Consider the following 23,209-nt stretch of genomic DNA (forward strand, 5'->3'; position numbering starts at 1 on the left):
AGCTTCTTCGGCCTCAGTGGTTGGGGCATAGACTTGAATTACTGTGATGTTGAATGGTTTGCCTTGGATTCGTACTGAGATCATTCTATCATTTTTGAGATTGTACCCCAGTACTGCTTTTCCCACCCTTTTGTTGACTATGAGTTCTACTCCATTTCTTCTAAGGGATTCTTGCCCACAGTAGTAGATATAATGGTCACCTGAATTAATTTTGCCCATGCTTGTCCATTTTAGTTCACTGATTCCCAAGATGTCGATGTTCAGTCTTGCCATCTCAGGTTTGGCCACCTCCAGCTTACCTTGATTCATTGATCTGACATTCCAGGTTCCTAAACAATATTGTTCTTTACAGCATCGGATTTTCTTTTCACCACCAGACACATCCACAGCTGAGTGTCCTTTCAGCTTTGGCCCAGCCGCTTCACTCTTTCTGGCGCTACTTGGAAATTCCCTCTGCTCTTCCCCAGTAGTATATTGGATGCCTTCCGACCTGAGGGGCTCATCTTCCGGCATCATATCTTTTAGCCTTATGATATGTTCCATGGGGTTTTCTTGGCAAGAATACTGGAGTGGGTTGCCATTTCCTTCTCCAGTGCACCACATTTTGTCAGAACTCTCCACCATGACCTGTCCATCTTGGGTGGCCCTGCACAGCATAGCTTATGGCTTCACTGAGTCACGCAAGCCCCTTCGCAGAGTTTGATCCATGAAGGGGAGGAGTGGCATAAACTTGTGTAATTGGTCCTTTTTATTCTATGTGCTATCTCCTATGTAAATTCTTCCTACAAAGAGACTACTCAATGCAAATTACTACCAAAGAGGAGCAAAATTAAGATGCCTTGTCAAGGAGGGATTCCGCTCCCCTCGCCAGGGAATTTGGTAGAGAAATGCATTTGAGCCAGAAATGTAAAATGCATATAACAAAATCTACCACTCATGTCATTTGGTAGAATTCCACTGGCTTATGCAAGTTACCCATCTCATTGACACCTGTATTCTTCTAGGTGGCAGGAGCCACATATTTTTTTTATTAAAGTTGATTGGCAAAACCGCCATGTTTTCCCTCCATTGCATTGGGGGTGGGCTGGAGAGAAATGCCTGTAGAACCATAACAATTGTTGGGGTGGCATTTTGTGGAAGTAGTGGGGGGAGAATATGGGCCAGCCCCTTCTCCTTTATAAAGTAGTCTGCTATCACCCCCAGCATTTAATGCTACCTCTTACTTTTGCTCTGCATATGTGTTAAATAACAGTAGAATTGTAGTGTCAAAACAGCTGTACTTTAATGAGACTTCATATAGAAAGACCAGATGGCAGGCACCATATTAAGAGACATTCCCACTTTTCTCTTGCATAGAGAATATTTCTTCTAAGATGTTTGGGTTCTATCCCTGACCCTGCCCGCCCCCCAGAATGGCGCATTCTCTGAAGTAGGGGAGGGAAGAGATGGAAGCCACCAATCTCAGCTGAAAGTGAATTCCCTCTGTCTGAAAAATGGTGCAACTCCTCCCTGAAAATCACCAAACTAGCCCTCTCCATTTTACAGCCTTTAAATGGGCAGTGGAATTTGGATTGGGGTATTTTGGTTGTTCCCTAGACGATGCATAGATGTGATGCTTTCTAAAGGCACAGTGTTGGATCCAGACTTAGTCATGCTTAGCGTAGATCCATTGAAATACATGGCGGGCTTGAGTTGGACATGACTAATTTTGTTCCATTATTTTCAGTAGGTCTGTTCTAAGTATGATGAAGTCTGGATCCAACCCATAGTATGCTTTTGTTTCACTATTGTTTTTTATCCTTATGCAAATTTAGATTAATGGATTCTTCAACTAAGATGTCTTTAATTGGATGCTATCAATATTTGTGTGTGTGCATGTGAAATAATAGTTAAAAAGCATGCCATGCATCAGACATCCAAAAGGCATTTAATGAAAAAGTAATAACAACCATCATCTGATTTTTTGAAATCTGAGTGCATGCATGGAGTAGACATAATGTGACCAAAAAAAAGGGGGGGCTTAGCCCTTGACCACTTGGGCAAGTGTTCAGGGTGTACTGCAGGAGCTCGTAGCTCATGGTATCTTATCTGGGTAATAAAAGGCTGTAAAGAGTAAGAGCAAGTTAAGTAGGGGAGCAGTGTGTGATGCCAACCGATAGCCTGATGAACTTCTTGCTGACTCCACAGGACTCATGAACTTGCCTCTAAAGAAGCCAGCAAAGGTATCCCTTTGCAATGCAGCTAAAGCCAGTTTCTTTGACATAAAATCTCTTACCATTTCTTACACTCCTTGGACAGAAAATCTCTTGCACTCCATCTATTACTTTTGAAGGCATTCCATCCCCTCTAGGTTGAGTTCTGCCAGATGGATGTCACTCTGAGTAGCTTTCACTGAAAGCCAGAGTTCTCATATGAGAAAACAGGCAGAACTCCCTGTGCTTTTAAGAAGCATAGACCAGCTTTGCTTTCTCTGGAGTTGGATGCAGATTAAAACAGAGAGTGGTGGTGGTTGTTTTCATGAGAAGGAGGCCCCAAAGTGCAAGAGCATGTTGGAAGAACTAAGGGGACTGTAGGAAGCTAATGGCTGAAGATAGATCATCTTTGGAGGGTGGGTGTTGGTTTCTGGGTGGGGCCACTTCCTTTAGGAAGAAACCACTCAATAAGAATCCTTGACTCTAATTTATAGAATCTCAGAGCTTTTTATGTTGGACTAAAACAAACAGACCAACACCTAGTGAAACCCCTGATGTGTGGCATTCAACAGGGCCAGCCCTATTACAAGGCAGAGTGAGGTTGCTCTCTCAGGCAGATGTTGGGAGAAGATGTTGGGAGGTGGCAGCAAAGTGTTTGAGGAGAGAGCTGTGGGCCACATGGCCTGCTCTTCTCCCCCTAAACTAGGCTGTTGCCTTCAGGTATGGAGGAGGATGCTGTCCCATCGCCAGTGTCAAAGAACAAGTCAACTTCCTTCCTGCCCATTCAGCAGTTGTACATGGAATGGGAGGGGCACCATCTTGTCCTTTGCCTCTGGCAGCAAAATGTCTGGGGCTGGCCATGGCAGATAGGAGTACTGACCCACTCACCTACCCCCCTTCAAAAATTAAGCCATGTAATCCAGATCATGTGCTACAACTGGGAGCAGAAGGATTTTTTTTAAATGTAGAGTAACTAGCTTGGAATGACTCATGGAGAAGCCAAACAATAGATTTCAAGACAAAAGTAGTGGGGAGGGAAGGGGGGAGTCTGTGTGTATGGAGGGAGATACTATTGCAAATCTAAGCTGGGGAAAGACTTACTAATGCACCCACACACATCCACTATAGGAAAGTTGTAACAGGACCACAAACAGAATGACCTGGTTCACACAGTCATTTTCAGCATGGTGGCTTAAATAAGCCACCATGGTTTGCAACACATGCCAGGAGCCCACAGGCACCTGTTCCATATGCCAGCCCCATGCTCATAGGTTGTTGTGTCATCCAAACCCAGTGAGGGTAGGTTGTTGGAATGGTTAACAAGCCGCCCACAACCCTAAAACAACTTATGGGTTCTAGGTAGCTTTATAACCATTGCAATAACCCACCTTTGCTGGGTTTGGATGACACAACCATCTACGAGCAGTGGTTGGGTTATAGAATGTGTGCCCGCTGAAGATGATCATGAGAACCTGCCCAGTGACTGAAGCTTGACCTTGGGCTAGCATTTGGGTAAGCATAACCTGCTAGAATACTTTGGTAGAATCCCTTGAGGGAGTGACTATAGCTATGGTTCTGAGTCAGTAGAATTGTCTGGCCAATGGCTTGGATTGGCTGAACACCTTACAAAACTAAACTCCTGCTCCAATGAGCTTTATGAGCAGTAAGTGTAGCCCAAAGGAGTTCCCTGTCTTATTATGGGTGCTGCTTTATGTGCCAGAGTTCATTTCAAAATATGGGATTTTATTGCCCCCCACTCCCAGCTGTCATCAACTCACTGGACCATATTCAATTTTCCTGTAAAGGTGGCAATGAGGAAATCCATCTCGGGTTGTTGGCATTTCTCAGTCATCTTTTTAATGTGATTAGTGCTGTGTTGAAAATTTGTCCCACATTTTTTCAACCATTCTTACTTAATTTGATAGGGAAAAAAATGCTTTTGAAAATAAATTCAAAGGAGAAGAAATTTTGGAGAAATTCTCTTGGGTTGGGTTTGGGGTTCTTGGGCTTACCTTACTTATGAAGTGGCTGACAAGGGTGCATGAGTGTGCTGTCTGCCACTGTACAGTAATCTCTTTGGCAGCCTGTAGCCTCCTCGGCTTCCCACACTTCAGTTGAAGCCCTCATGAGGAAGATATCATGAGGCAATCCCTCCCATGGGGCTTTTTCAGTTCAGGAAGTACAGGTGGCCTGGGAGGCTGCACAGCAATGGAAAAGTGTGTAACTAGGGATGTTGGAGAATTTTGCCACGGATTCCAGGGAGGCTGAATGCCAGCGCATTTGGCCCCCCGGAATCCATGGCGGAACGAAACCACCCACCCCACCACCCCATGAAATGGGCCGGGAGTGGAGCCTACCTTTGTCAGCCATTCCGGTGCTCCTTGAATGGCATCTGCATCTGCGGCTGCCATTTGCCTCCTTTCAAATGGCCGTGATAGGCTATGTAAGTATTTATGCCATTTGCATCCCTGCAGAGGCCGTGACAGGCTATGTAAATATATACGTAGCCTTTCACGGCAATAGGCAGGAATGCAAATGGCGGCAGCTACGGCGGCTGCCATTTGCATCCCTGTGCAGCCCAGCGGCCAGATGTCCGGCTGTGGGCAGCCTCAGCTGGCGGCTCCACGGAGTCGCCGACTCGCCATGGAGCGGAGCTGGCTGGGGAGAATTTTGGGGAGAGGAACGGAGCACCTCCTCCCCACCGTGAATTACCCCAGACGAAACGATGAGTCAGTTTCATACATCCCTATGTGTAACAGAGAGAGATAACACACACAGCACCTTCAGCCAGTTTGCGGTGATTAGGCAAGCTCAAAAATGACACCAAAAGAAATTCAAAATTCTGCCACAGAAGAGAAGCCTCAATACAGTTAATGCTGTTGCCACTTACAGAAACAGTGCAGTAAACCAAAAACCCTGGGGGGGGGGGAAGCAGTGCTACAACCCCTGTCAATAGCAAACCCTATGTGTTGAAAAATTTGGAGAATCTCTCCTCCCCTTGGAGAAATTTGGTGAAATTGTCTCCCCAATTTCTCTGCCCACAAATAGGCTGGAGATTTTTGAGAGGCCATTTGTGCACAGCTCTAAATGTGATCTTCTCTCTCCTTTGTTTTCTAGCTCTCCCTGGTGTTTGGTTGGACAACCCCTTCGCCATTCTGGAGATGGACTTGCTTTCCGGGACCTACCTCTTGGCAGTCTTATTAGCCTGCATCGTGTTCCAGTCTGGTGCTCAGGAGAAGAATTATACAGTGCGGGAGGAGCTACCAGAAAATGTCCTAATTGGCAATTTGCTTAAGGACCTCAATTTGACCCTGGACCCTGATGTGCCCCTTTCATCTCCTCTTCAGTTCAAGCTTGTGTACAAGACCGGGGATGTGCCACTGGTCCGTGTGGAGGAGAATACCGGAGAAATATTCACTACTGCCAACCGCATCGATCGGGAAAAGCTTTGCTCTGGCATTTTTAGTGAGAACCGTTGTTTTTATGAGGTGGAAGTTGCCGTCCTGCCTGATGAAGTTTTCAGGCTGGTCAAGATTAGGTTCCTGATTGAGGATATAAATGACAATGCCCCTCTTTTTCCATCAACGGTCATTAATATCTCAATTCCTGAGAACACAGCCATCAATTCCCGCTATTCTGTCCCATCTGCTATTGATCCTGACATTGGAGTGAATGGCATTCAACACTATGAACTTCTTAAGGTGAATAGTGGTCCTTTTTCTGAAAGATTTATCTCAATATTATTCATATTTCTAAGAGGGAAAGGGAATGTGAACCATGGGGGGTATTAAAAGAAGAAAAATGAATATTAAAAGAAGAAGATGGGATGGGGAATGGACAGGAGTAGTAAAACAATGGCAGGCAAGGAGGTAGAAATGCTTCTCAAGTAAACATATTAGCTTTTTCTGCTCTCTCCCTTCCTGTTTCTTGTGTACCTGGGTGTTTTCTGTATGTCCTATATCAGGTACATGACCTAAAAGTAGTAGAATATGGGGACTATTTCTGCTTGTGGGCTGCACCAAAAGTGTGTGTCTGTGTGTGCACACTCGCTTTCAGGCACAATTCATCCGTTGCTTCAGCAAACTCTCTCTTTGGCATTTAAATGCTCATGTGAACAGTCAGCTCCATGCATGAGAAGTGTAATGTGGGAGGAGGAATCTTGGCAGGGGTATGGGAAGAAGAGAAGGCATCCTCACCATTCATCTGCCTTGTAGCCTTCAGTGCATGCCTTCAATCCCTATTCAGTTGGGTTTCTAGACATGGTAATTTACCCATAGGTTTGCATCCCATCACTTAAAACATGGGGAAAGTCCACCAATTTCTGTGCCTTTTTCCATTTTGGCACTAGTTAGTTTAGACTTGCTGAGCTGTTGGTCCAATGAGACATGTATTCTTAGCCATTTGTTTTCAAAACTCAGAGTAATAATAATAATAATAATAATAATAATAATAATAAAAAAAAATCTGTCAAGGAGAAGCTGGATGTAGGAATGTACTTAGTGGATGTGACCAGCAGCTTTGTCAGTGAAGCATATGAAAGTGAACAAGGGAGCCCCGTGGAATAGAGATATGCACTGAAGCAAATTAACATTCTTGGAGAAGCAAAGAGGAAGCCCTCTGTCTGGCTGGCTCGATCAGTCTGCTTTGGTAATGCTTGGGTAGGTTAATAGTAAAGGGAAATGAAAAGTTATTCACAAAAAAAGGAAAAAAAGCAGGGGGGGGAGGCAACTGTAACGATGCCCATTCTCTAGAAACAAGCAGAGCATTTGACATTACAAATAAGTGTGTGTGTTGTGTGCTGGAAGAGGGCAGTTTCTTTTAGGTTTTTTTTTTTTTCCTCCCGGCAAGAAAACAAAGACAAAACAAAACCCTGAAATGCAAACAAATGGATGGTCTACAGGAAGAAAAAAAAAGAAGCTTATTGGGACAATGTGTGCTGAGGAAAAAAAAGGGATGTTAGAGAAATATGTTGTGGATTCCAATGAGGCCAGATTCTTTGGAATCCAGCCTCCAGAATCCACGGCAGGATGGCCCCATTTACCTCCGCTCCAGGAGGATTCCATGCGGAATGGCTCTCAGCTGCTTGCTTAACTGGAGCCGTTTGCCTCTGCGCTGATCACCATTTTTTTTTTTTTTTAAAGGTGATTGGCAGGATGTGCCCACAGGCTTATATGCAAAATAGAGCCGTGAATCTTGCATATAAGTTTATGGACACATAGACTTATACACAAGATTCATGGCTCTATTTTGCATATAAGTGTGCATAGGTTTATACGCAAGATTCACGGCTCTATTTTGCGTATAAGTCTATGGGTGCATCCTGCCGATCGCCATTTTTTTAAGCAACATGGTGATCGGCGCAGAGGTGAATGGGTCCAGGTAAGCAGAATCCTCACAGAGCAGAGCCGCTCCGGAGAATTCTGGGGGGGAGGAATGGATTGCGCGTGCCCCCCGGGCAGATTCCCCACCAGAATGGATGGTGGGGAATCTGTACATCCCCAGAAAAAAAGGAAGGAAAAGGATTGCTATATGAAAACCTTGTGGCTCACCGAAGTCAAATTCTTTTTCAGCTCACAATTTTTCTATCCATATTGGAGGTGTTGCTTTTTGTAGGTGAAGTATTTCCAGGACCAGCATCAAGGGTTGGTATAGTTGGCCACCTGCTGAGGGCCTACACCCCAGCAAAGGCCCACTGGGAAGAGCCCTGTGGAGCTGCTCCCGCTCTTCACCAACCTACTTGTTCACCGACCTGCCTCTTGCTCTGGTCCATGTAGGGATGGACGGACTCTCTTGAGCCCGTGCTTGGCAGATGCTGAAGAAACATTTTCGTATAATGTTGTGCCCAACGGTGGCCGTAAATGGCCATTTCCACAACATTAAGTATATGAAAAGGGTGGAAATGAAATGGCCCTTTATGGCCACTGTTGTGTGCAACATTAGATATACAGAAATCTAGAGACCCCATCTTCCATAAAAATGGCAGCTCGCATGGAGGATGGGTGGCTCTTGGGCATAAGCAAATGGGTTGGGTAAGACACGGCCACTCACGCAGCTTGGTGGGTGTGAGTGGCAGCTCACTGAGCTGGGTTGTGGGGGGCTGCAGGGGGAGTCTGACAGACTTCCAGATCCAGTTGGGCACCACAACATCCCTAGTTCCATAGACTGCTGGTGGAGAGAAGGAGAAGGCGATGCCACTGTCTACTTGCTCAGTGGTTCTTTTCCTGTCAAGCAAGCAGTTGGCAGCAATGATAAGAAAGAGGGTGTGGAGCAATAGCAGCTGGTGGCAATGGTGATGAGAAGGTAGACCTGCTAATAGATAGGGCCCATTGAGGGTATCTTGCCTAAGGGCCTTTAAGAACCTGGAGACAGCATTGTGCATTTTACCCCAATCCTGTGCATGAGGCAGCTCAGAGGAATATCTGAAAGTATTCTATGCACAAAGGACCCCATTCATTTCAATGAAGGGCCACTTAAGAAGCTGGCTAAGTAGTGATTGACAAATCTTTCAATTTCAGTTTGTCTCTCGGTACCTCCTTTTTCCAGTCTTAAATTTGGTTCATCCCAAACTTTGAGTTTTTGTTAAAGTTTGCATGAGAATTTGTATGCACTTTTGTATACAGGTTTGCTAAGAGACCCTGACCCATTGCTAAAGCAATTTTCCTAATGTAATGCATTTTGAACATCATTTTCACTAATGTACACATTTTGTGTGCACTTTCTCCTAATATACATGTTTGTGAAGGGAACATTTGTTGTTGTTGTTGTTGAAGCCCCTTGCAAGAATTTGGAGAAGTGTGAATTTTGAAGGGTAACTGAGTTTTCATTTGTGTATTGGTTCAACATTAAAATGTGAACTGAACAAACTTATCTTTCATCCCTATACTAACCCAGATGAATGGCCCATGTATGGTCGAAAGGTGCGGCTTGTTCTGACTGGTGGTGGCTTTCTAACAGCTCGGGCAAAGGTCATTCCTATCATTTACTACCTGAACTTTTAAATTAAGACGTTGGGGATTTAACCTGGGATCTTCCTAGGGATGTACGAAATACTTACCTCCAGGTCCAAGGTGGGGTCTGCAGGTGGGAGGAGGTGATCCATCCCTCCCCCCGGAATCCTACCTGGCTGGCTCCACTCCGTGGCAATTCCGTGGAGTCGCCGGCCGACTCCAGAGCACCAGTGATACGGCTGCCATTGCCGTATTGCTGGCTGGGCTGACTGACTGCTGATGCAAATGGCGTCCACTACACCATTTGTGGCCGTAAAGGTCTCAGTTTAAGCTAAATGCAGCCATTCTTTTAAATCCGGCCTCACTGGGGTCCATGGAGGATTTCTCCGCCATCCCTAGATCTTCCACATGACAAGCAGGTGCTGTCTCCATGTCTCTGAACTATGATCCCTCCCTTCTTCCTTCCTTCTTGCTTGCAGATGCTGGCTATGTTCTTTGGGAGCTTCTGCTTGTGACCTGTGTCCTCATAAGCCTCGGGGGGGGGGGGGTGACAGTTGCTGCTTTCTATAGCTGATTCATTTCAGCCCAATTTTCTACAGGTGCAGGAGCTCAGCTATACTCTCTATTGGTGAAGATTTCCCATTCATTTCAGATAAGGAAGCAGTTTTCCCCCTTTGCATGCAAGTATCAGCTCCTTTCATTGAAGTGATAGGAGCAGTGTGCAGGCAGCCCCATTCACTTCAATGAAGGGAACCTGCTCGCAATACAGTTCCATGCATAAGAGCACATGACCTTGTATAGTTTTGCTTGCAGGGGATTTCTTAAAAAAAAAAAATCCTCGGGGCAATCCTTTGCACATGTTCTAATTCATCAACATCCTTATTGGATTGAACTACAAGTTTAATTGATTTCCCGACTTGACCTCTTGGGAAATGTTTTCTCCCTCCAATCACCAGCTGTGTTTTTCAGGAAGCGGAAATGGACTGAAATGACTCAGTGTTTTTACAAAGTGATGTATAATAAACAAACCAGAATCAGTGCTTTAAAGGGTCCAACTGCTTTAGGGTCTCTGATACAGAAACAATGAAAGGACACACCTCTTGCTCTGTAGCCAAACACAGCATAGTTCTTGTCACTTAAAAAGAATGGAGAAACCTTCACAAATCATAGTGCTTCCTTGGTTGTGAATAAACTGTTTAGCAAGGGCAGTGATAGCAGTGTCTACTAAGAGGTCATCATGATGGGTTGGTGGTGCTCTACGAAAAGTTGACAAATGAAGATTGCAAATGAACTTCATGGAATGTATTTATTTCCTTTTGAACTTTATTGTAAAGAGACTAGGGCGGTGCACCACTTTGGTCTGAAGCCCAAATAATGAGTCAAACTGGGCTGTTTCGGAGGTGCCTCCATGTGGTGAGAGGCAGAGCAGAATAGCAACAAGGTGCCCCAGAGCGAAGCAGCTTGTATATGAAGCCCCTCGTCTGACTTGGTGATTTGTTCTGAGCAGCCCAGATGGCCTGGTGCCAAAAGTATCAACTTCAGAAAGTTCAGTGAGGGGTTGAGGAGAAGGATGAGGTGTGGGGAGAGAGGGAGGGGGGGAGCTCTGGGAAATGGAAACTCTAGTTGCCAAATCAGGGCTGAACATAACCTAGCAATCTCCAATCAGAGACAGTGGTGTAGGTGGGGAGATTGAATAATTGGAGAAAAATGGCCGCGTTTCAGAGATAGAGATCTTTCTGGTGGTGTTACTTAGGGATGTGAGAAGTGAGACACACATGCACACACCCAGCCCCTGCTCTGCTCACCACCAGTCCCTCTGTCTCCACCATGATTGCCATATTTTTTTTAAAAAAAACCATGGCAATTGGTAGTCTATGTGCACATAGACTTATATGCAAAAAGTGCCATTAATCTTGAGTATGTGGGCAATTCAAAGCACTTTTTGCGTACAAGTCTATGTGCGCACATAGACTTATATGCAAAAAGTGCTGCGAATCACCCATGGAGGAGGAGGTGAGGCTCATGTTCCCACTGCTCACTAGCTGTCTCCTCCTCATGAACAGGAGATGGCTTGCAGCAGGGGAAACCTCCTCCTTCTCCTCCCTGGTCAGCTGTCAAGGACAGCTGACCAGCAGCGTGGCTAACTGTCTCCTCCTCATGAGCAGGAGATGCCTAGCAGTCCTTGGGGGTGTTTCCACGGGCAATTTACCCCCTCAATTGACAAGGCACAGCACCCCTTCATTATAGAGATCCTGAGGGTTACAGTGGGGGCTGGTTTCCATCTTTGTGTTGGAAGAAAATAAAACAAGGATCCATGAAATCAACAAGGGATCCTCATGATTTTTTATATGATTTTTTAAAGGGGAGACTCCCCAAACCACCATCGAATCCCAGAGCACATCTGCCTCCAATCACAGATCAGCCACTTGTGGGTACAGCCACGGTGCAAAAACAGGGATCTGAGACAGGGATCCCCTTGATCTCATTTCACACCATTTGAGGTGAAGCAGAAGATCTGGGATCTGCTGGAAAGCAGCAGATCCGGGATTCTTAGTGTGCATACTTGGACAAAGATGAGTTATGTGCTTTGATTGGGGGGTGGGTTGAGCAGGGGAAACCCACTGTAACAATTCGGAGGATCCATATTGAATTGGGCGTCTCATCCATGCCTTTGTAACATGACAGTGCTATGAAACCCCCAAATCTATTTTTTTGGTCACTCAGTCCATGGGCATAGATGTGCTTTGTGATATAACAGTGTTTGGGGGTATCTTTCTTGTAAAAACCATGAGGATCCCTAAGTATTCCTGCCTCGAATCCATTTTTTTCCACCATGGCTGCACTCACGAGTGGCAGATCCATGTTGTTGTTTTCTTATTCAGTCTGTGGAGACAGATGTGCTCTGTGATTGGATGATGGTTTGGGGGATTTGCTCTGCAAAACTCATATGAAATCAAGACGATCTCTGCCAAGGATCCATGTTTTTGAGACGTGGCTGCACCCATGAGTGGCTGTGATTCTTCTGATTCAGTCTACAGAGGCAGATGTGCTTTGTGATTGGATGGTGGTTTTGTGGGTCTCCCCTTTAAAAATCTTATGAAATCATGATCCCTTCTTGGTTTCATGGATCCTTATTTTACCGAGTCCCCTTTGTGTTTACTGCTCTCTTTCCCAGCACACGCATATGTCTGTCTACTCCGAAGTAACTCCCATTGTGCTCAATGAGGTTTGCTCCTGAAATGCAGGTGCATCTGGGCTTTAAGGTGAAAGGAGAAAGGGGGACAGGGGGGGAAACCTCTCTTATTGGTTGAGCAGCCCCTGCCAGTCAGATGATGATTACTCCAACCCCCACTCCCACCGGGAAGTATGCTCTCTGAAGCAATTCTTACTGGTGCAGAAAACCTGCTTGAGGAGCTCTACATGGACCACATTGCAGCAAAGCTGATTTCTTTTAAATTAAAAGCCAGTACTCCTCCATTAGTTTCTCCTTCCATTTCCATGGTTACATGGCCATAAACAGCCGAGCAGGCGGGGGGGGGGGGGCGGCACAGTGCTGAGAGGTAGCTCTTTGTTATGAGAGTTTTTGTAGAAAAACTCAAATTTCAGCTGCACCTAGCACAAAAAGTACTGGGTGCCAAACTGTCTGAAATATGGCAGGTGTGATCCCCTCCATGTCAGCAGAGAGGCCACTAATTTTTGTGTATTTATCATGAAAACTGAAAAATTATGGACATTTGGGTTTTCTCATGCGAATCAAAGGGAAAACGCCCAAACCGAGTGGTCCAGATATCCGAATCTCACTTCAGATCCAGAACTGAGTTGAAGCGGTGGGGGTCCGAATTGGTCCAATTCAAAGCGGGGCTGATTAGGAGGGTCCAAAGCGGCATCTGAGGCAAAGCAGGGGGTCCGTGCACAGCCCTAAAAGAGACCAATGCAAATAAATTGTTTAATATGAATGCTCTGGCATTATTGGGTAAAAAAATAATAGCAATTGGAATGGCGGGGTGGAGGAGGCAGCAGAATATATAATATTTATATTATCTTACAGAGTCGTCGTCATCACCACCACCAGGTGGTTACCAATGAACACAGTTCACAGAGAATAATCAAATCTAACAAAAGGTTTAAGTTAACTAACCGCATTTATTGAAATACTTGGCATGTTACATCTTTTATCTTCAGAAAACTTCCTTAAATACATTGTTCTTGGTGTAAACTCCAGGGCGGCCAGTGTAACATCCTTGTTGTGCTCCATCAACAACTTAAATCTTGAGTTTTGCCAATGAGCGCACACAACTCGTAGCAATGTAGATCCCTTCATGATTTATTTACGGGCCATATGTTACTGGCATATCATTGCACCTTGGCCTACCCGTGTTTACAAAGGTGTACAGAGACTTTTAATGTGATTTTGTTAAATTTAACAGCCAGAGGCTTCCTTTCTGAGCAATAACTAAACTTTGACTGGGTTACTTTTAATTGTAGGTGTCTCTTAATCCCTTTGTGATTTGTTTACAGGCCATATATTACTGGCATATCATTGTACTTTGGCCTGTACCTCTGTTTATAAAGGTGTACATAGACTTTTTAAAAATTCGTATTTAATTTTGCTCCAATTTGCAACTATTTTTGTCTAAATAAACTTGAAAAAATGATATTAAAATTAAAACTTTATCATACATTGTTATAGTAGACAGAAAAAAAGAAGCTTTATGGACATAGGTAAACTCCTGACCTCAAATTATAAGGAAAACCGTTGTTATTCGTGGAAGCTACATGTCAAGAACTTTCCAATGAAGTGTGTTTTATCAGAATTGGTCAATGGGAAGGTAGTCAAACAGGGATGACCAACTAACTTTGAACTTTGCATTATATATATATATATATATATATATATATATATATATACATACATACATATACATACACACACACACACACATCCATATATATAAAATAAAGCAGAGTCAGAGGATACCAGCTGAAAGGGAGCAACTCAGTTATGCAACTCATAGTTGCAGGGGTAAAAGTTGCAGGGGTAAATGATTCCAGGGACGAAGAGGACCCATTTGATAAATGGGGAGATGACATTAATAAGGATTTTAAAATCTCTGAGTTACTAGATTGCTTTCTTTTTTAAAAAATGAAATGAATGTGACCTTATCAAGCAAAATAAAATATATAGCTTGGAGATTTTAGAAGCAGAGGAGGCTTTGCCAACAAATGTAGAGGCAGAGTGGGATATACAGAAAATCACTCATGAAATTTGCTTTGGACTGGAGTATCAGTTTTGCAGAGGTGTCTGGCTAGCTGTTCGTCTGAAAAATAGCAGTGTGAGTGTATAGCAATATAAAATCCTTAGCTATCTAACTCTGTGGTTTGAACTTCCTAGTGAGGCAGCCGTAGAGTCGATATTCATGATTCAGATTCAGTCAGGCAATGGCTTCCTACACTTGCCCAGTATTTTGAGTAATACATATACAAATGGACTACTGTTATACAGTTTCAAAGCTGGTCTGGTGGTGATGTGGCTAAGGCATGAGCCATGAATCAGGATAAGTTACCACCACCAGTTTGAATTTAACCTCTCCTACGAACTCACCGGGTGGCCTTAGGCAAACCATTACTTCTCAGTAACTGCGTCTCATCTGATATGGGGATAATGTTGAAGTACCTTACAGGCCATTTCATTGTCAAGGATACTCCATTCCATCTCCTGGTTTTCCATAGTCATTGAACAAGCACAGTTCTCAATGGACTGTTGGGGGGGGGTAAGTTTCCCATTTTTAGGTATTCCCCCCTCATAAATATATATTGTTGGGATTTCTACAAACTTTCCTGTTCCCCCAAGCCTGCCACTATGTTCCTCTTCTGAGCGGATGCTGCTGTTTTACTTACATTAGGATCTACAATCAGTTAATGAGTTTGCTACTAATGCACAGGATGCCTTACCGCAGAGCCCCTGCTATCCCTTGTGACTCACTGTGTTCTGGATTTAATAGTTCTGGATTTAATAGCTTGAATGTGTGGCAGGGAAGTCAATTGTGCAAGTTAGTTTCTCTCCAACTCTAGGTTTTGTCAATACCAGTTGGATTTGGGAGCAGAACATGTCACAGAAGAGGAAAGATGAAGCCTCACTGTAGCTTACCTTCCAAAACCTCAAATGTGGTCTAAGATCCACTGAGCTCCAGTGATCTTTCTCTTATGCACTGTGGTTACTGCTTCCATCAGCACTGTCACAGCAGAATCACAAAAATGTGTAGCCGGTGCGTCAAGATGCCGACTATAGCAGATTTGGTGTCTTTGCCTACATTTAACAAGCAATGAACTTTTCAACTCATTAGCATCATGAATGCATTGTACATATAGCCAATTCTGTTCCCAGACCACTCCAAATACTCTGTCAGCATTTGCCTCCCTCCCTCCCTCCTCCTCCTCCTTCTCCTCTTAAGCTTAACAGTATTTGCTGATGACTGCTTGAGGCCAATATCTTGAAATGGCAAGCTGATTATGACTGCATATGTTTATGTGCCAGCCGGCTGAAAACACAGCACTGACCAGCTTCATATAGGCATTTCTAAAATCTGTTTAACTTAAAAAAACAAAAAAAAATTGCATGAGCAATTAGAACTAAAAACTAAACAAAATGGAATGTGGTAGTGGGATGACGACATAGCATGATGGCTATTATAAATAAAGAATATAAGATACATATTATATCAACCAATTATAGTTCCTATGGGCCATATGTCACATTGGAAATACTGAAATATAGCCTTTTTCTTTTTTTCTTTTCAGTGTACCTACCCATCACAAAACGTTGCATTTTTCCTCTGCAACTAGGAAAATTGATATATGGGGGATGAACCTGGGCATCCAGCTGGTCTCCTGTCCTTCACTCTTGAATGACCAGAATGTATGGGATTCCTAGTCCCCTGATATGATGGTGGGGCCACTAGTTTTCATTGCTTTTTTTTTTTTAAGCATCTGCTATACACAGCTTTAAACCGTCATGGCTTAATGGAATCCCCATGTCAAGTGGTGGTATATATCAGAATAGCAGATGTCAGGATGAATGGGGAAGGGCCATCACTTTCCTAGAAAGACATGGCAGCATAAGAAAATGCCTTATACTGAGTCAGGCCATTGCCCCATGTCGCCTAGTATCGTCAACACCGACTGTAGTGGTTTTCCAGGGTTTCAAGCAAGATTCTCTCCCAGCCCTACTTGGGGATGCTGGAGGTATAATCTGGGACCTTTGGTAAGCAAAGCAGTTGCTCTACTGCTGAGCTATGTCCTTTCCCCTTTGAGGCCCTTCCCACAGGCCCCCTGCTAGGTGCTATTGGAAGAAGAATGTTGTACTAGATAGAACTTGGTCTGACTGATGCAATAAGGCAGTTATTGTGTTTTTCATGCATGAATGCCAAACAGTAGGGTTTGGTTTGTAAAATAAAGGGTGCTTCTTTTTCTCTCTATCATCATCAGACCTCTTCTGCCTCATGGTTCAAGACCCTCTTTTTAGCACAACCTTCTTCATCTCCTTGTACTACATTTCTACCCGATTGTCTTATCTTCCCTGCCAAATACTCCTTATCCACCCCTCCTTCTCTTCCCGTAAATATAATGTTGCCTAAAAGCCCCCCTGGGTAAAGGTGATGCCATTTCTATGTTCTCTAAGCAGCTGGCACACAAGGGATGTGAGAAAAACATTCAAGGTTGGATTTGTTCACTGTAGTGGCTGTATGGCTTTAACCAGAGCTCTGTGGGCAAAACTAAACATTCTAATCATGCATAGTGAAGGTATGCATGATGGGTTTCTTTACTCCAGTGTAAGTGCACACATCCCAAATTCAGTTCAGGACTGTGGTGCTCTAGGAGTAGGGATTAAATCTTTCCCCACCATTTTTTCACACCGGAATTGGAGAGATGCCCCCGCCCCTGCGGTGGAAATGGGGGGGGGTTAAATAAAAAAGTCTCAATGGGGACTTTTTTCTTCTTTTAACCCCCCCATGGGGGCGGGGAGTGGAATTTTGGAACAAAAAGTGGGGGGTTGACACCTCCTTCCAAAGCACCATGGTCCCAATGTCTACTGGGGCTGTGCATGCTTACATTGGAGTAAAGAAACTTATCACACATAGCTTCACTCCAAGGGATTAGGAGAACATTCAGTTTGGTCCTGTGTGTGATGATTGCATGCCATCCCTGAAAAAGAGTTGGATACAGAAAATTGACCTCTTCTTAATTAAGCAGGTTGCTAAGCCCTCACACTTGTAAAGTTCTATTTCCAGTTATGTCAGAAATGCACTGCAAAATCTCTGAATAAGGTTTGTGCTATCTGGTAGGTACTATTTCTGCTGCTTACCTAGTTCTTCACTTCCCTCCATGAAGCAGAATACTTGCCTGATTGTGGGTTAACTTGGGCAGGTTGCAGAAGGTCCATCTTGGAAGCAGAATTTGGGTGGTCTTTGTGCACAGTTTTGACTACTTTTCTTTTTTACTGAGCACAGAGGAAATTCTGCCCTCTGACTGTTCCAGAGCCGACTGCTAAACATAACCAGTTGTTGTTGTGCCGCTTTAATTCAATCAGCAATGTGATTCCCCACAGGAATATGCTGCAGACTCAATATATTCATGGACAGGCATGTCATGCTGTGATATCAATTCCCCACAATGATTATAACAGCATTTTCTCTTAATTTGAAGGATCGGTTCCTCAGATTTATAGCTCCACTTGCAACTTTGTGCATTTTTTCCATCTCTCTCTCTCTCCCATATATATATATATATATATATATATATGGATGGTTTGAGCTGGTTTGAGCTATTTTCTAAGTACAATGCTGGCCTGGAGAGCTGAAAATTAAAGTGGCACTTTGGTTCTAAATGGATTAATCTGATTGCCTATTATAAATGATATATACTTTTTGTTGATGATGGAACATTTCTTGGCAATAAGGCACCTTCCACTGTCAACCCCAGAGAAAAAAAATCCTTAACCAACAAAGCTGAACAGATATTCCATTCTCTTCTCCTCTTTCCACTGAAATGACCATTGATTTTTCTTTAAAAAGCTGTGTGCGCGTGTGTGTGTGTGTGTGTGTGGGGGGTCATTCCCAGTATAGGCTGCACACTCAAGTAGAGAGTGCCAACTATGATGATCTAACAGATTTGATCGACAACACAGATATTACAGTTCCATGGATGAAGACAAGTATTTCAAGTCCTGTCTGTGGTCTGGGACAGACGTAACAACCTCAGTTCCATAAGCTACGCTACTGGGCCAAGAATGCACCTTATGCTGAGCACCTGGACCTCACCCCTCTGCTTCCCTTCTTAACTTCAGTACTTGTATCCTGGTTTGTTTAATAGCATCCAAACCAGGGAACTGGTTTAATATCTCCTTACAAACCAGGATATGAAACCAGTGGGTTGTATCCAATATTAGCCTAACTTAAATCCTATTCATTTCAATGAGTCTACTCTAAGTAGGGCTAATATTGGATGCAACCTACTCTATTCTGAAAACATATGAAAAGATGAATTCATTAGGGAAGGGGAGATGTACATAATACTTTATAAAACATCATAAAAAGGTGGGTCCCTGCTGCAAGAAACTGACAACCTAAACTTTTTTAAATTGTATTGTGTGTGTGTGTGTGTGTGTGTGTACCTGTTTCTTAAATGATGATGATGATGTACAGGGTGGCATATAAAGATCCCAAATAAATACATTCTTAGGGTTCTCAATCCTCATCAGAGCTCAGTTGCTTTCCCATGAAATTCTCTAAATGCACTACCCAAATCATGTATGATGGGGCCATGAGGAAATAGAAAAATGTGCTATTCTAATTGAATGCCTTCCCCCCCATCAGTATTGCATAGCATGGCAATGTATCCTGAAACCAACCACATGTGTTATTTTGGTCTCTAATTTAGTCTTAAGAGTTTAATCCATGGCTAATGTAACCTGAAATTGCTACACAGAAGACTTGACTAGTTAGGATCAATAATCTTGTCTCACCTCTTCCCATTTGGGCCTTAGCCCTTAGTGGCAAAGCACATGCTTTACATGCGGGAGGTCCAAGGTTCCATCTGTAGCACCTCTAAGTAGGGCTAGGAAAGACCCCTTCTTATTTGATGTAGAGCTTCTGCCAGACGGTGTAAGCAATATTGGGCTATATGGGCCAATGGTCTGACTTTGCATAAGGCAGCTTCCTATGTTCCTTTGACATTGCTCTACCATTTATACAACAGCAGGGGCAGGGGACTGCTCTCTAGCTAGATTTCAAATGCAGGTACAAATGGCACATGAAACAAATGGCACATGAAAAAGATATCTCCCTCTCTCTTTTTCATCTATCCTGGAACTTCAGAGTCAGAAGCCATTCGCAGCTGATACTCAGGGTCAAACTACACATTATGTTCATTACATAGAACAAATGTTGAGCCTTATCTTTAACTTCATTCTAGAGTAGGGATGTACAGGTTTTGTTAAATCTGTCCTTCTGTATTTTGCAGGTTGTCAGGTCAGGTGTCTTTTGTTCTGTTGTCTGCTCATTAACGGAATTGGATGTTTTGTAGGAGAATTTCATTCTACTTCCACTGATTCATATGTGAACTAACACACATTAGTTAATGCAGATTTGCACAAATCTCCCCAAAAGTGAAAAAGTGAAAAATGTGCAAATCCCCCCCCCCCATCTACATTTCACACTTTAGCCTATGGGGAAAAATGCACATTTTTAGTCAGTGGTTTTTTTCCTGTATTTTTGTGTGACTAAATTTGTGTACCATTCCAGAAAGTGAAAAACCACCCTGCATGTTTACTTGACATGGATAAAGGCAGACTGCTGCAGAATCCCTGGGTCAGATTCACAGAAATCTGAACTCATTTGAATCAGTTGTGAATTTCTCCGATATTCCTACTCTAGAGTAGATGTGCATGACCCTGATTCAGATAGGGACCACTGCACACTGATGAGGATTAAAACTCTCCTCTCCCCCAAGGTATTTGCTTTCCCCCAATCCCTTCCCTTCCCCCACATACAGGGAATAAAAAGAAAGAAGAAAGCCTCCATTGCTGTCAGTGGGTTGTATCCAGTGTTAGTCCAACTTAGAGTGGACCTAATGAAATGAATGAGACTTACATTAGACCAGGAATACAGGAAGCTGCTTTATACCGAGTCAAATCATGAGTCCACCTATCCCAGCATTGTCGATACTGACTGGCAGCAATGGCTCTCCACACGTGCTCTACCACTGAGCTACAGCCTTCCCCATCAGATATAATCCATTGGAGGCTTTATCCTTTAAAACAAACAAACAAACAACAACAAAACCCCATGCAGGGTGGATGGGAGATTTTTAGGAAACAAATGGCTTGTGGGGAAGATTTAATCATCTCCTCCCCGTGCAAGGTGGTCCCAGTCCAGGTTGGAGGCCATGTGCTTCTACTCCAGAGTAAAGATAAGGCTCAGCTACATACCACATAATTAAAGTAGCAGGTAGTTTGGCTGCCAGACTATGTTTCTGGATCATCTGGCGAGGAATACCTGCTGCTACAGCTGATACCTATTTTCTTTTCTGCTGTATTGAGGCTCAAAGGAACTTTGCCTGAAACAGCAGTTTAATTCCCTGAATGGTGAAACAAAGTTGACTGATACAGAATAGCAATTCTGAAGCCAGATTATCTGCAGCAGTGGACAACTGAATAGGGATGTACAAATCCCCTACCTGCCAGTCCGGGAGGGGGGGGCGGTCCACCGGGGTGGGGAGGCGATCCGTTCCTCCCCCAGAATCCTCGCTGGCTGGCTCTGCTCCACGGTGACTCCACAGAGCTGCCGGCCAGCTCTGTACAGCAAGCGGTACGGCTGCCATTGCCGTGCCATATCGCTGAGCACTCACTGCAGGAAGGGATCCGGACGCAAATGGCTAGTGCTACGCCATCTGCGTCCCTGTTTTTGTCACACGATAGGCTATGCAAATATCTACGTAAATACAAATGTGTAGCCTATCATGTGAAAAAACAGGGACACAAATGGCGTAGCAGATGCCATTTGCGTCCGACTCCGGATCCCTTTCTGCAGTGAGTGCTCAGTGATACGGCATGGCAATGGCAGCCATATCTCTTGCTGTACGGAGCCATCCAGCAAGGAGGATCCGACTCCATGTGGGTCTGACGGGAGGCAGAGGTAGGTGGACCTGTTTTGCCATGGACTCCGGAGGCCAGATTCAAAAGAATCCAGCCTCAATGGAGCCGGTAGCGGAATTCTCTGCCATCCCTACAATTGAACATTTTTGCTGCTGGGACTTCAACTTACATGATTTTAAAATTATTACTGTAAGCCAGAATGCAAAATATAAATTATGCTCTCTCTTTCTCTCCTTGCATATCCACAAAGCTGATTCCAATAATGAGTAGAAACAAAGCATATATTGGCAATACTGAGTATGTGATGAGATCCAGGTCTTTCTATAAATTACTTCAGTTAATTTGCCTTCTTCTGACAAATCAATACATTCTAAAAGTGATACCTGAAGTGAGGGAGCCTGAGAATTGTTCCAGTATCATGCCCGTATGACTTCAGTAGAAATTAATACTTCACTATGAGAGATCTTTAAAAAAAAAGAGGTATATAATATTTTATTACATTGAACAATATCATTACAAAACAAAATTATATCTTATAATTTGTGAGATAATACTTAAAATTTGTCTCCAGTAGTTTTGCACCATCTGGCATCCCCATCACATATGAAGGAGGTTCCAGCAGTTAAAAATGCATTTCCAACATTAAAAAACCCCAAACAAACAAAAAACCTTTAGTGGAGTGCATACTATTAAACCTGGCCATTTTTAGGTTCCTGTGAAATAATAATTTGTATTCCATCTCATATACTGATAAACTGAATGCTGTCTTGACAAAATAACAAATAATTTTGTTCCATTAGAAATTGTCCTTCCAATATCCCTTTCCCATCGTCCCCTAAATTTCTGCCCAATATTGGCCAAACTTTGTTTACATTGTTGTTGTTCAGTCGTTAAGTCGTGTTCGACTCTTCATGACCCCATGGACCTTAGCACACCAAGCCTTCCTGTCCTCCGCTCTCTCTGATTTGACCTCCTTGCAGTCCAGGGGACTCGTAAAAGTCTTCTCCAGTTCGAAGACATCAATTCTTCAGCACTTAGCCTTCCTTATAGTCCAGCTCTCACAGCCTTACGTTGCTACTGGGAAAACCATAGCTTTGATTGTAGGAATCTTTGTTGGCAAGGTGATGTCTCTGCTTCTTACTATGCTGTCTAGGTTAGCCATAACTTTCCTCCCAAGAAGCAAGTGTCTTTTAATTTCATGGCTACAGTCACCGTCTGCGGTGATCTCGGAGCCCAAGAAAATAAAATCTGTCACTGCTTCCATTTCTTCCCCTTCCATATGCCAGGAAGTGATGGGGCCAGATGCCATGATCTTAGTTTTTTTAATGTTGAGTTTCAAACCAGCTTTTGCACTCTCCACTTTCACCCTCAAAAAGACGCTCTTTAGATCCGCTTCGCTTTCTGCCATTAGGGTGGTATCATCTGCATATCTGAGGTTGTTGATAATTCTCCCAGCAATCTTAATTCCGATCTGTGATTCATCCAACCTGGCATTTCTCATGATGTACTCTGCATATAAATTAAATAAGCAGAGTGACAATATAGCCTTGTTGTACTCCTTTCCCAATTTTGAACCAATCGGTTGTTCCATGTCCGGTTCTTACTGTTGCTTCTTGACTGTCGTACAGGTTTCTCAGGAGACAGTTAAGGTGGTCTGGTACTCCCATCTCTTTAAGAATTTGCCACAGTTTGTTGTGATCCACACAATCAAAGGCTTTAGCGTAGTCAATGAAGCAGAAATAGACGTTTTTTGGAATTCCCTTGCTTTCTCCATCATCCAGCGAATGTTGGAGATTTGATCTCTAGTTTCTCTGCCTCTTCGAAACCCAGCTTGTACTTCCGGTAGTTCTTGGTTCATGTGCTGCTGAAGCCTAGCTTGTAGGATTTTGAGCATCACCTTGCTGGCATGTGAAATGAGC

The 23,209-nt window shown here is 43.6% G+C and overlaps 1 protein-coding gene across 1 annotated transcript in view; it reads left to right on the forward strand.

Annotated features, from left to right (window-relative positions):
- The window catches only part of LOC146338463 (protocadherin-11 X-linked-like), a 247,395-nt gene that overhangs the window by 144,283 nt on the left and 79,903 nt on the right, over nucleotides 1-23,209 (forward strand). Inside the window, exon 2 of the mRNA XM_084813319.1 lies at nucleotides 5,310-5,893. Within this exon, the coding sequence (XP_084669445.1) occupies nucleotides 5,354-5,893 (540 nt within the window). The 5' untranslated portion in view covers nucleotides 5,310-5,353. The remainder of the gene's footprint in view (nucleotides 1-5,309; nucleotides 5,894-23,209) is intronic.

Source organism: Heloderma suspectum, chromosome 9 (assembly GCF_057233095.1).
Source record: "Heloderma suspectum isolate Gila_16-S chromosome 9, 16-S_ref, whole genome shotgun sequence".
Lineage (NCBI taxonomy): Eukaryota > Metazoa > Chordata > Lepidosauria > Squamata > Helodermatidae > Heloderma > Heloderma suspectum.